At 45.3% G+C, this 13774-nt stretch overlaps 1 protein-coding gene across 1 annotated transcript in view; it reads right to left on the minus strand.

Moving 5' to 3' along the window:
• Positions 1-9886: 9886 nt before the first annotated feature.
• The window catches only part of LOC132405119 (serine/threonine-protein kinase 32A-like), a 419454-nt gene continuing 415566 nt past the window's right edge, over positions 9887-13774 (minus strand). The window contains exon 12 of the mRNA XM_059989823.1: positions 9887-10956. Coding sequence (XP_059845806.1) covers positions 10836-10956 — 121 coding nt within the window. The 3' untranslated portion in view covers positions 9887-10835. The remainder of the gene's footprint in view (positions 10957-13774) is intronic.

A 13774-nucleotide genomic window follows, 5' to 3' on the forward strand; every position in this document is an offset into this window, starting at 1 on the left:
TGGTTGCTGCGTGATTGCCCTGAGCATTGATTCAGTGGGTTGTGTGTTTAAGCCTGTGTTAAACCATTGTTCAGTGAAGTGATTAAGATACGTGGTTATGGGTTTGAGCAGTGGTGCAAATCCACAGGGTTACTGGTAACGAATGAGTGTGTATTGAGTGGGGTAGACATTCGTAGCCCCAATGAATTGTTATTTGGACTTTAAGTACTGTTAAAGCATTAGGAACAGTTATGATTGTGGAGCAGAGGTTTGACAAAATGGTGGGCTAAGACTTTGTTTTAGTTCCAATTAGCACTGATGTAATGGCAGTGAATCTGCCATTGGGCCCCGAGAGTAGGGGGTGGGGTGCGTGGGCTGTCCATACCTTCCAGGAGGAGGGGAATGTAGGCGAGGGTGCCGAATTGGAAGCTGAGTTTCCCATAGCTGGGGGTGGAGTCAAGTTGCTCTCATTTCTGTGGAGCGAGGGAAGGAGTGGTCTGATGTGGAAAGTCTCCAGCAAGGGGTGAGCATTCCGAGTTGGTATCAGCCCTTACCTTCTTGGTGAATAAATGGCAAAATCCTCGGGTGCCAAGGCCCAGTTATTGTAGGCTCAGAATGATCTCAGGAATAATGCCACCCTCGATGGGGAAGAGTTGTGCTCTGAACTACTCTTGAGGAAGTGCATGGCTGCAGTGGGTTAAATGATAAATGTAAACGAGAGACTGTGTGGTTCACCCAGTCCAAACCGGTTATGTTACAGCCTGAGGAAGTAGCTAGAGTGACAGGAAACCCCGAATTTCCAAGAATCCCTGCCTGATGCTGAGTTCCTCTGGAAGATTACGAAGAGGAGTCACGTTTACCTGCTGGGGTACAGGTGAGGCCTGAACTCCAGAAGCCCTCAGTTATACAGGTGAATAGGATGACAGTGAATGTCAGGAACACTTTGGAAAAGGAAGTCTCCCTCAGGTGGGGGATGCCAATGGCATACCTCTTCCCGGTGATGGTAATGTCTGGTGTCACTGTGAGACAAGCTGGAGAGAATCTCTCTCTGAAAAAGGGAAAGTTGACTGCTGAGTCATTCAACTTTGGGGACTCTCTGGTACCTGGAGGTTGGAAGAAGAGGTTGATAGAGAAGATGCTGAAGCTGGACGATGTCTTTTCTACTGATGAGTTTGATGTAGGTTGTTCAAAGAGCACTCGCCGCACCATCCAGGTGACCCTGTTCAGAGAAAGGTCCTGCAGAGGGGTAAGATGTTTGGCAGCATCTGCAGAAGCTGAAGGAAACTAGGATCAACACTAGGAGAAGCCTTTATGCATCTCCAGTAGTAGTGACCAGGAAGAAGAATGGGAAGGTGTGGTTATGTGTGGACTATCGGACTCTGAACAGCCACACCATCCCCAACCAGTATACAGTCTCGAGATTGAGGATGTGCTGGCCTGTCTGAGTGGTGTGAAGTAGTTCAGTGGGCTGACCGTGAGGAGTGAGTATTATCAGATTCCCATGAGTGAGGCCGATGAAGAGAAGACAGCATTCATATGTCCACTGGGATTCTACCAGTTTGAAAGGATGACCCAGGGCATATCAGGAACCCGGCAATTTTCCAGTGTGTCATGGAGAAAATGATGGGGATATGAACTTGAGGTGTTGGTGTACCTGGATGATCTAATTTTCTGGTCCACCTTAGAGGAACATGAAGCGAGGCTACTGAAGATACTGGGCTGCCTGAAAGCTGAAGGGTTAAACTTCACTAAACCGGACAAGTGCCAGTTCTGTCAACTATGTTGGGCACGTAGTCTCACTGAATTGGAGTAGATATGGATCTGTCGAAGATAAAGCTGATGACCACTTGGCCAAGTCCCAAGAATGTGGGCACCCTTCGTTCGTTCCTTGGATTCTGTGGGTACTTTTGGAAGTTTATGAAGGATTACTCCGAGGTGAGTCACCTTTTAAACCAGCTTCTGTGTGGTTACACTCCCTTGGGGAAGAAAGGGAGGAGGACAAAAGGAGAGGAAGGTAAAGAGTATCTCAGAGCCTTTTGCAGCAAGATGGGATACAAAATGTGAAGAGGCCTTTCAGTTGCTGAAGGAGCTGCTGACGAAAGTACCTTTGCTGGCTTTTGCAGACCCCCTCCCCTTTGCTGTATTTATTGCAAACGGATGCCAGTAGAGAGGGCTTAGGGGGTGTCCTGTATCAGGATCAGGGCACCAGGTTGAGACCTGTCAAGTTTATCAGCTGGACTCTGTCGCCTTCTGAGAAAAACTATCCCACATGCAAGTTGGAGTTCCTGGTATTGAAATGGGCGGTGGTGGATAAGCTAAGTGACTACCTCTATGGTGCCAAGTTTGAGGTGAGGACAGACAACAACCCATTAACTTATATCCTGATGTCAGCAGAATTGGATGCCACAGGCCATCACTGGTTGGTGGCATTGTCTAGCTATGATTTCAGCCTGAAGTATTGGCCAGGAATTCAGAACTTTGATGCTGATGCTTTGTCCTGACATGCACATGAAGGGCTGGACAGGGACAGAGTGTGGGAGAGCATTCCTGCCCCTGGAGTCAAAGCCATGTGTCAGCTTTCCATCATGGGGAAAGCAGAGGAAAGGCATGGGTCGGATTGAACGGTAGATCATTCAGGAGCTTCTGATGGTGCCATTCCACAGGCTTAGTGCAACCTGACTGCTCTGAAGATAAAGCAGTTGCCTGATTTGAGTCCAGGGGAAGTGGCTGTTACCCAGCTGGTTCTGCCTGAGAAGTATCGGAGGATTGTATTGAAGTTACTTCATGATGATTCTGGTCATTGGAGGGTTGACAAGATCTATGGATTGCTTAGAGATCGGTTCTACTGGCCCCGGATGAGGCCAGAGGTAGAAGAGTACTGCAAGTTGTGCATTTGATGCATATGGAGGAAGACTCCACCCACTCTGTTGTCCCACTTGCAAATTGCGGGGCCACTTGACCTAGTGTATATGGATTTCCTGTCAATAGAGCCACATGCCAGCAATATGGCAAATGTTTTGTTCATTACAGATCACTACACTAGATGTGCGCTAGCCTTCCCTACCAAGGATCAGAAGGTGTCCTCTGTTATGGAAGAAGTATTTCATTTATCATGGCCTCCCCAGGTGGATACATAGCAATCAGGGATGGCTTTGAGCATGCATAAGTTACTGAGCATGCTTGGAGTCAAAGTCGAGGTCTTTGCCTTATCACCCGCAGGGTGATCCCCAGCCTGAGAGGTTCAATTGGACCTTGCTAGACATGCTCAGAACCTTGAAGATCAGTAAAAAGAACAAATGGAGTCAACATATTGTACATTTGGTCCAATGCTACAATTGTACACAGAATGAAGCTACCGGATAATCTCTGTATCATCTAATGTTTGGGCGCGAAGCGAGGTTGCCTGTTGACTTCTGTTTTGGGACTGGTGAGGAAAATCTACAACAGAGGACTTATCTTAAGTATCTGTCTGATATGAGAGGGGAGCTGCAAAAATCTGAGGTCTCTGCTACCAAGCAGGATCAAGGAAATAAGAAGAGGTATGATCAAATGGTTAGGCCCTCCCAACTAACGCCTGGAGACTGAGTTCTCATAAAGAATTTGGTTCTACCTGGGAAGCATAAGTTGACTGACCGCTGGGCGGCTATGCCCTATGTGGTGGAGAGTCAGATGCCAAATGTACCTGTTTTCTGGGTGAAGCCGGAAAATGGGAATGGGCCTGTCAGGATTCTCTATTCTCCCACCTTCTACCTTTGGGACAAGAGGTAAATGTTGACCTGGACCCTACACTTAGTAAAAGGACTCTGTGGTGATGGGAGGGGGGAGCGAGGGACTGAAGGACCAGCAGCAAGAGTGATTAGACTGGACCCCACCCCTGAATATGATACAGACTCGGAGGATAAGGAAATGGGGGTGTGGTATATGCTGCCCTTGGCAAACTCCCCAATAATTGACGAACAGATTCCCAACCCTTCTCATACTGAAATGGGTGAAAAGGGGGGAACTAGCAATGGACAGGCAAGTTTGCAGTTAGAAAATTACGGGAGGCTATACTCTAAAGTAATTGGGCACAAGGATGAGCTCAGTCAAGTGACAAGGGGACCTGATTGTCAGGAAGCATGAGTAATGGACAGGGAAGGGCCTTCCCAGGTAGATGGGAAAGAGCCCAGGGAGTGTCTGAAACTGAAGAAGTAGATGATGGGGTAAGGAGGTCCCAAAGAGTCAGGAGAGTCTTAAAGAGTCAGGAGACCCCCCCAGACAGACTGGCCTATGTTGGAGGAGGAGCTTAGGATGAGACAATATCGTTTAATGGCAACTCCTTTGTTTGCTTCTTTGGAAACAATTCTATTTCTATCTTTAATATTTCTATTTTTCCCCTTCAAGGTTCTTTTGAAGACCCTGACTGGAGTTAAGTGCTGACTTTGGTTCTTTGCAGGAATGGAAGCTGCTCTTGGGGTTTCACAACAGGCAATTATTTGACGTGCCAAGGGCGTGGTCCAAGAGATCAGCTCGGAATCCGGTGTGTTGTAGGAGTCGGAAGATCTCTGGCTGTGTGCCCAGAGACCTGAGATCTTTGGGGACAGAGCTCGGAAAAGTGATGCAACGGATTTTTAACATAATAATTAGTGTGTCATTTGTTATGTCTCCCCTCTCTCTGTGGAATGGAGGCACCTCTTTCTTCCTTATTCGGGAGAGAGAGCCTGTGGTATGTTGAATACCAGGTGAACGAGTAGTCTTTGGGGTACTGCAAGTGTGTGTCTTTGCTGATGCATTGCTGCATGCTTGAGTGCTCATTGGGGGTGCAGATGCTGTTTTTTGCTGCTGGGGGAGGGGGTCGTTGTTTTGCTGCTGATTACTCTTGGGAGGGGGGGAGGGGGGACCATCAGAATATTTAACTGTCATTTGGAGGCACTCCTCTGTTTTCGTGGATGGTTGTGAAGAAAGAGCATTTCAGGATGTATATTGTATACATTTCTCTGACATTAATTGTACCTTTGAAACCTGGGGAACAGTGTAGCACCCTTGGTGAGCTATATCACTACCATTTACACCTTGGTTGGACTTTGTGCTGTTTGAAGGGGTGACAAATTATCTCAATGTCATGAGGATATGTGTAACACTCTGGGAAAGGTGTCACTGCTAAAGTAATGGTCTTTCTGTAAAAGCAGTGTTTGGGTTATGGTTAGAGAAAATATGTGCTTTGCAATGAGAGCCATCATGAGGGGAGTGTGAGCTGGGTCCTGTTGTTCAGTGGGAGATGAAGAAGACGCTGGGGAGAACTGGCTTTGTATGCAACCCAGTGGGAGACCCATTTGATTTTAGATGGATTGTGAGCGACATCCGAAAGCTGTTGTTGGTGTTCATGCAGACCAAAGGCCTAGCGCGTGAGTGACAGAGAAGTTCAAGATGAGCTCCAACTCGAGCACATTTGACTGTTTAATTAAAATGGGCTCTTTCTGGATTTTTTCTTTCTTTACTGGCCCAAAGTAAGATTCATAAATATAATTTCTTTAATTGTATGCAGTATGCTGTCTGTTATTTCTGGGCACTGAACTGTAACAGGGTAGCAAATTATACAGCATCCACATAAACTGGGGTTTGGGGTGAGAGAGCAGTCTCAATCTCATGGGTTTGGCAGGACTGAAGTGTGTATTTCCTAGACTTACACAGCCAAGGAAACCAGGTGGTTTCACTAGGATCCACTCCAGTTTGCCTACTGGCAGAATGGGTCAACAGCAGATGCCATTTCATTGTCTCCTCGCTTGACCCTGGAACATTGGGACAGTAAAGGTGTATACATCAGGATGCGCTTTATTGACTATACTATAGTCCCTTCAGAACTAATCAATAGCTTCAAGACCTTGGCCTCAATTCCTCCTTATTCAATTGGATCCTTGATTTCCTCACTTGCAGACCCTAGTCACTTTGGATTGGCAACAACATCTTCTCCATGATTTCCATCAGCACGTGCATCACAAGGCCTTGTGGTTAGTCCCCTGCTGTACTCACTGTATGGTTAAGCAAAGCTCCACTACTACATTTAAGCTTGCTGACTTAAGTCAAATCAAAGGTGGTGACAAATCTGCATACAGGAAGGAGAGTGAAAATCTGGCTGAGTGGGGTCTCAACAACATCTCACTCAATATCAGCAAGACCGAGGAGCTGATTATGGACTTCAGGAGGAGGAAGTTGGATGTCCATAAACCTTATCAGAAGATCAGAGGTGGAGAAGGTCAGCAAATTTAAATTCCTCAGTGTTATTATTTTGGAAGACCGGTCCTGAGCCCAGCACATAAGTGCAGTTATGTAGAAAGCACAGCAGTGCCTCTGCTTCCTTCAAAGTTTGTTAATATTTGGCATGACATCTAAAACTTTGGCAAACTTCTATAGAAACTCACACAAAATGCTGGAAGACCCCAGCAGATCAGGCAGCATCTATGGAAATGTATAGACAGTTGACATTTTAGGCCAAGACCCTTCTTCAGTCCTGAATCAAAGGTGGTGACCAATCAGAACATGGAAGGGAGATTGAAAATCTGGCTAAGTGGTGCCACAACAATAAATTCTTACTCAATGTCAGCAGTCCTGAAGAAGCAGACATTCTCCTGTTTATAAACTTCTGTAGCTGTGTTGTGGCAAGTATATTGACTGGCTGCATCACTGCCTGGTATGGAAACACCAATGGAAAAGTAGTTGATACTGCCCAGTTCATCATGGGTAAAGCAATCCACACCAATGAGCACATCTACCCATTGCTGGAACTCATGGGTGTCGCTGAAACCCATCAGGGACCTCACCCCCCACATAATGCTGTCCTGTCATCAGGACTCACACCACCAGGCTCAGGAACAGTTATTACCCCTCAACCATCAAGCTCTTGAATCAGAGAGGATAACTTCACTTGTCCCACTACTGAACCATTCCCACAACCTATGGTCTCACTTTCAAGGTCTCTTCATCTCATTTTCTTTATTTTTGTATTTGCACAGTTTGTTGTCTTTTGCACACTGGTTGCCCTTTTGGGTGCAATCTTTCAATGATTCTATTATAGTTATTGGATTTACTGTGCATGCCCACAAGAAAATTAATCTTAGTGCTGTATATGGTGACATACTTGTACTTTGATAATATATTTGCTTTGAACTTAATTAATTTTTTTGCATCTTCACTGTAGAAGATACTAGCAGCTTCCCAGAAATTCGAGATGTCAGAAGTCAGAAGTGAGTGTAGTTGCTATTAGTAAGGTAGGCAAGTCATCTGATCCAAATGGACTATGCCCCAGGATTCTGAAAGAGGTAGCTGAGAGATTGTCAATAGAGAGGTAGAGACAGAGAGAGAGAGAAAGAGAAAAAAAATTCTGTATCACTGAGTGTAGGTCTTCAGGCCCCTGTACTTCTTCCTGATGGAAGCAATGAGAAGACGGCATTTCTTGAATCGTAAGGGTTCTTAGAGATTGATGCTGCCTTCTTGAGGCATTGCCTCTTGAAGATGTTTTTAGTGATGGGGAGGGCTGTGTCCATGATGAAGCTGCATGAGTCTATAACCCTCTTGCAACCTTTATACCAGACTCTGATGTACCAGTCAGAATACTCCCTACTGCATATCTCCTCAAACCACCTAATGAAATAGTGCTGCTACGTGCCTTCAATGTGATGCATCAGTCACCAGTGATGTTAACATTGAGTTGGAAGTTTTGTTGCAATACCACTCAACCAGTCAATCTATCTCATTCCTCTACATTTCTTTGGTGCTCTCTGAGATTTTGCAAAGTGATTTCAGTGGCGAATTTGTATATAGCATCTGAGCTATGCCTGAATACACACCCATGTGTAGAGAGAGAACAATAGTGGGCTAAGCACGCATCCCTGAGATGCGCTAGTGTTGATGTCAACAAGAAGATATTACCAATCTGCAGACTGTGGTCTTCCAATAAGAAAAATGCAGAGGGAGGTACAGAATCCAGGTTTTGTAGCATGGGTATTAATACTGAGGGTCTGATGGTGTTGTGTTGAATGCTGAGCTTTATTTGATAAACAGTAGACTGATGTGCGTTTTACAGTTGTCTCGGTGCTCCATAGCAGACTGCAGAGCCATCGCTTAAGACCTATCGTAGCAGGTCCAGCTGCTTGCTCAGCCAGTATTCCCCCAAGCACATTCATTCGCTCACCACCCCTCCTTATGGAGTACACAAGTCTCCAACCATTTTCCTCTGGACATTCACACTCTGCCATCGCATCCTCAGGGTCATTCACACTTCACTTCTGAATTATAGGAAAGATATCAATAAATTAGAGAGAGTGCAGAGACAATTTACTAGGATGTTACCTGGGTTTCAGCAAGATAGAGTTGACGTGAACAGGCTGTTTCCATTGAGAGTAGGGGAGATTCAAACTAGAGGACATGATTTGAGAGTTAGGGGGCAGAAGTTTAAGGGAAACACGAAGGGGTATTTCTTTACTCAGAGAGTGTTAGCTGTGTGGAATGAGCTTCCTGTAGAAGTAGTAGAGGCCAGTTCAGTTGTGTCATTTAAGGTAAAATTGGATAGGTATATGGACAGGAAAGGAGTGGAGGGTTATGGGCTGAGTGCGGGTAGGTGGGACTAGGTGAGATTAAGGGTTCGGCATGGACTAGGAGGGCCAAGATGGCCTGTTTCCGTGCTGTGATTGTGATTGTTATATGGTTCTTCACTATTTTTTCCTGGAAGTATTCACTTTTGCTCACCATTCCTAAAAAAGATTTCACTCTTTCACTGTTTACCATTCTCTTTGTGAAGATTTGCATAACTGAATCTTTGGGACTTTGTATATTTGGCATTAGCATTATTCCTAGGTAGCTGAACTACTCTCTGACTTTCCATTCCATCTTCTTATTTCTCCACTGAAATTTCTATCTCTCTTGCTGTTTGCCTTTGCCAACCCCATCTAGTTATGATTCCTGCAAACATACTTTTTCCAGGAAAAGAGTACAGGTGGCATTTCGGGCTGAAACCCTTTGGCAGGACTGCATTTCCAGCATCTGCAGATTTTCTCTTGTTTGTGATTCCTGCAAATGTGGATTCACATCACTCCTGGCCAAATGTAAACACAAGGGCCTGATATTGTGAAACAGTTAAATCTTCTATTGGTCTCTTATAAGTCTTTTGATTGAGTATCAACTATGGGTAAAAGTCAAGTAGTAAGGGTGGAGATCTTTGCTTAATAGCGAGACACTGGGTCCAAGCTTGTCATAAACAGGCTTGGAGTGCATATGTTCTCTTTGCAATGTACATCAAATGTCTATGACAAGCCAGTCATAGAATTATATAACATGTAAACTGGCCTTTTGGCCAAAGACATTCATGCCAATCAAGTTGCCCAATCATGCTAGACCCTTTTGCCTATATTTGCCCATATCTCTCTAAACCTTTCTTATCCAAAATCCTTTTAAATGTCATAATTGTACCTGTTGCTACTACTTCCTTTGGTAGCTCATTTCATATTCCACCACCCTATGTATAAAATCAAGCAACACACACAAAATGTTGGTGAATCGCAGCAGGCCAGGCAGCATCTATAGGAAGAAGCACTGTCAACGTTTCGGGCCGAGATCCTTCGTCAAGTCCTATAAGATCACTCCTCAGCTTCCAGCACTCCAGGGAACACACTCCCAGTCTTTCCAGGCTCTCCTTGCAATCAAACCATCCAGTCCCAGTAACAGCCTTGGAAGTATTTCCTGCATCCTTTCCAATTTAATGACAACCTTCCTAGAGCTGGGCAACCAGAATTGTACATGGTATACAAGTGTGGCCTTACCAATAAAATAATCTTGGAGGTTTCATTAGATTTTTATTTAGGTGAAAAAAGTGCTACATTGAAAAGCTTATCATGCTTTTAAAAGCTTTATCTCCATGGTGGAAGTAGAATGATAATATTGAGAACCACAAGTTATAAGCATCAGCCAGAAACTTAGAAAATTATTTCTCTACTGATTGGTCAAAACGTGAAGCCAACACTACTAAAGTGGGATCTAGTATGGAGTTCAACAAACCCTAGAAGAGTAGCAGTTAGTGGTTAAACATTTTCTTTAAGGTGCTGGGTGGCTGGGGTATTCTGGGTCATAGGTTTTCACTGTTCTGAAATGAATTCACAAGCAGCTCTACAGAGATAACTAGGGAACCCAAATGATTGAGGCTGGTGCTGAATTAATCAGATTTCATTTCTTTGATCTGTTCTGTCACTCTGCTGATATATAACTTAGGTTGGTCAAAAGGCCTGTCTCACTCCTACATCATTCTATGACACTATCACTTATTAAAGGGGCATTTGGAAAGCATTCCAGGAATAAGGAGGTGAAATTCATCTCTTGTTTCAAACCAAAAAGACTGAATCCTTTCTCAATGATTCTCCAATGTTATCCCCAGCTCACTCTATTCTTGATACAGCTGTGGATATAGTGGGGGTACACTGGGAACTTGCCTGTTGGCCAGTCTAAGTATTAGCCTTGACAGTTACTACCGGCATGTTAAGGCAACTACGGGAGACATTTCTGCCATTCTGCTTCTTTTCATTTGAATTCCATCAGATGCTAGGAAGTGGGGCCCTACTTTGTTAGGTTTCTGGTAGTTTTCCAATACCCTTACCTTTACCCTTGTTTCTACTGCAGCAAAGATCAGCTTACTCAGCATACACCAGGGAAGAAACCTTCAAGACTATTGTTCAGAGCTACATTACACGGCGCATTTCGTCACTGAGCCATGACTCCAGCTAGGACAATATCTGTTTAATGAAGAGAATTGACATGTACTATGAAAAGATGGACTATGCACTTCCTTATCTAGTGTGGAAGATGCTAGATGTGTCCCACTTCCAGTGCTAAACCTAACATGGCTGTGTATAAGTTGATGTTATAATGTTATTGTTCATCCCATCATTGTTTTCTGTGTGAAGCTCTTCTTTGTCAGTACACTTAGCCAGTACTTGGCCTGGATTCCGTTTGGGTCTGAAACAAATAAGAAAGAGTTAATAGTTCAGGAGAAGATTCATGTCACATGTGAAATAACCTGGTCACAGCAGCCTCACAACAAATGGGACTCTTCCTTTATCTTCAATAGTATCAACAACTTCTCAACCATTAAAAATAATGAAATCCAATGTATGGTAATAAAACAAACTAATCAACAGCAAATGACCCAAGGAACCACCTGAAAAAGTTGAAAGAAAGTAAGCTCAATCTTCTGACCAGTTTGAAGAGTTACAGCCTCCAAATGAGTGCATAACACAGCAACCCACCTGTACAGCCAGATGTCACTGGCACCTGCACTTCTGCAATACAATTGCTGCATGGCAGTTTGCTCATGTGTCTTAATGGAATGAAGTGTGTGTCTGCGTGCCATATCTCTACGTGAATCCATTGACATATAATGAGAATGAGGTTTATTGAAAGCACTTTCATGCACTTTCTCGTGCAACTGGAATGAACTGAAATACTCTGTCTCTGCTGTAGCGTCTGTGAAGACCTGCTTGGAGCACAGAGCACTGAGAGGTGTATGAAATGACAAGGGGAAGAGATAGGCTGAATACAGTTATTCTTTTCCATCGGCTTGGGGAAGAAAGCACAAGAGATTCCACTCTCATGGAATATAACACCTGCTTGGAGGAGTGAATCGTCGTTCCAATTACTGAGCTGACTTGCTACAATATTTCTGTATCTCCGGAATAAGCACCACCACACTTGGGTGAAAACAGTAGCTAACCATGTGGTTATTGCTTCTTTCAGAGGATTCTGATGAAAATCTGGTGGAAACAACTGTGATCATATCTTGTCCCTGTCCTCTTACAGGGAGCACACGTGCTGTCTCACAGCTTCAGTGATCAGGGCTCAAGGCTGACCTTGAACGATAACTGTGCAGAGTTCACAAGTTCTTCCTGTGAGCCTGTGGGAATCCCTTTGGGTGCTGCTGATTTTTCCCCACATCACCAAGTCATATAGGTTGGTAGGTAAATTGGCACTGTAAATTCCCCCCCTACCCCGATATGTATGTATGTCTCTTAAAAGACCTTATCGTATCTGCCTCCACCACTGTTGCCAGCAGCCCATTCCCCACACTCACCACTCTGCGTAAAAAACTTACCTCTAACATCTCCTCTGTACCTGAAACCACTGCATTGTTTGTGCCACAAAGATTGCTCCATGACATGATTGCTCCACATATTCGAATGACCTGCAAAATGCACTATCCACCATCTTTTACTGACTTAATCAGAGAAGTTTGTGAGGAGAAAAGCATAGTGGGACATTCTCAAAAGCTGAGTAGTGCCTTCAGTGGTAGCCTCTGCTGCCTGATGGCATAGGGAGAGCTTTTGAGGAATGAGTGGAAAACCTTCAAGCTGAGCTGATTCAATAGAAGTCTGCAAATGTTTCAACTAAATGTGATAAATCCGTTAGGAAACCCAACCCCCCTTATAGGATTTACAGCACAGAGAAAAGCTGCTGAGAAGGGTCTTTTGACTGGAGAGGCGACCAGTATTTTCTGTTACAGCTGTAGAAAAGATAGACAATTCAAGCGAGACAGTGAGGGACAGCAGAATCTTTGAAGAGTAAGTCAGCAGTTAATCAAACAAAGAAGAAAAGGGGCCCAGTAACAGAATGGGCTGGCATCTTGGAGAGGATGCATTCCAGTCAGGGAATTAAGGGGAAAACTAAAGTGTAAAATACTATTCCTGAAGGGTTAATGGAACCAAGCTCTGATATCCATACTGATTGAAGGTGTTTATGATAGAAACCTCCTAACTACCTCCTAACTATGGTTCACAAGGTGGCCAGAGGCAGTCCTGCTCACCGACACATCTGCCGATTCCCGCGCCCGAGCACTGATTGCAACCTGGGTAGCAAGTTAAGGGGTACCGGCCCACATTACCTCCGACAGAGGCCTGTGGTCGGCTGTGGCCAGCCTGTTGGGAACGCAGCTACACCACACTACTGCCTACCACCCACAGTCGAAAGGACTAGTGGAACGCTTCCACCGTCACTTGAAGTCGGCTCTCATGGCCCGCCTGAGAGGACCTAACTGGGTGGACAAGCTTCCCTGGGTCCTGCTTGGAATTCGCACAGTGCCCAAAGAGGATCTGCACACCTCGTCGGCCAAGTTGGTGTACGGCGCACCCCTGGCCATTCCAGGAGAGTTCATACCAGCCCCAAGGGGGCAAGAGGAGGAACCCGCAGCAGTCCTGGACAGACTACATGAAAGGCTCGGCAACCTGGCCCCCGGGCCGACTTCACAGCACGGACAGACCCTGACCCATGTACCCAAAGACCTGCAGGACTGTAAGTTTGTGTTTGTACGAAGGGGTGGACACCAGGCACTGCTACAGCGGCCGTACAAGGGGCCGTTCAAGGTGATCAACAATAACGGGTCCACATAAATTCTGGACATTGGGGGGAGAGAGCAGGTTTTCATGGTGGACTGATTCAAACCAGCCCATGTGGGCTTGCTTCGAGGTTCAGGCACCGCGGCGCAGAGGCAGACCTCCCAAACAGAGGCTGATCCAGACTGTGGACATTGGGGGTTGTATCACCGGTTCTGGGGGTGGGGGGGGGGGGGGGTGGGTTATGTGGCGACTCACTTTCTGCGCAGGTGAACCGGCTCACAAATAGCCAGCGCGCGGAGGGAGACTTTGGTAATGCACCTCGGATGTCATTTCCTCCTGGAGAGGGCGGGCGCTAGTGATTAAATGCCAGCGCCACAAAGTTTGAATAAACTAGTCTCGAAACGATTTAATGACTGTGTGTCGTCTCTAGCTCTGTATGTAGTACATCG

The sequence above is a fragment of the Hypanus sabinus genome, chromosome 15, assembly GCF_030144855.1.
Source record: "Hypanus sabinus isolate sHypSab1 chromosome 15, sHypSab1.hap1, whole genome shotgun sequence".
Classification (NCBI taxonomy): Eukaryota; Metazoa; Chordata; class Chondrichthyes; order Myliobatiformes; family Dasyatidae; genus Hypanus; species Hypanus sabinus.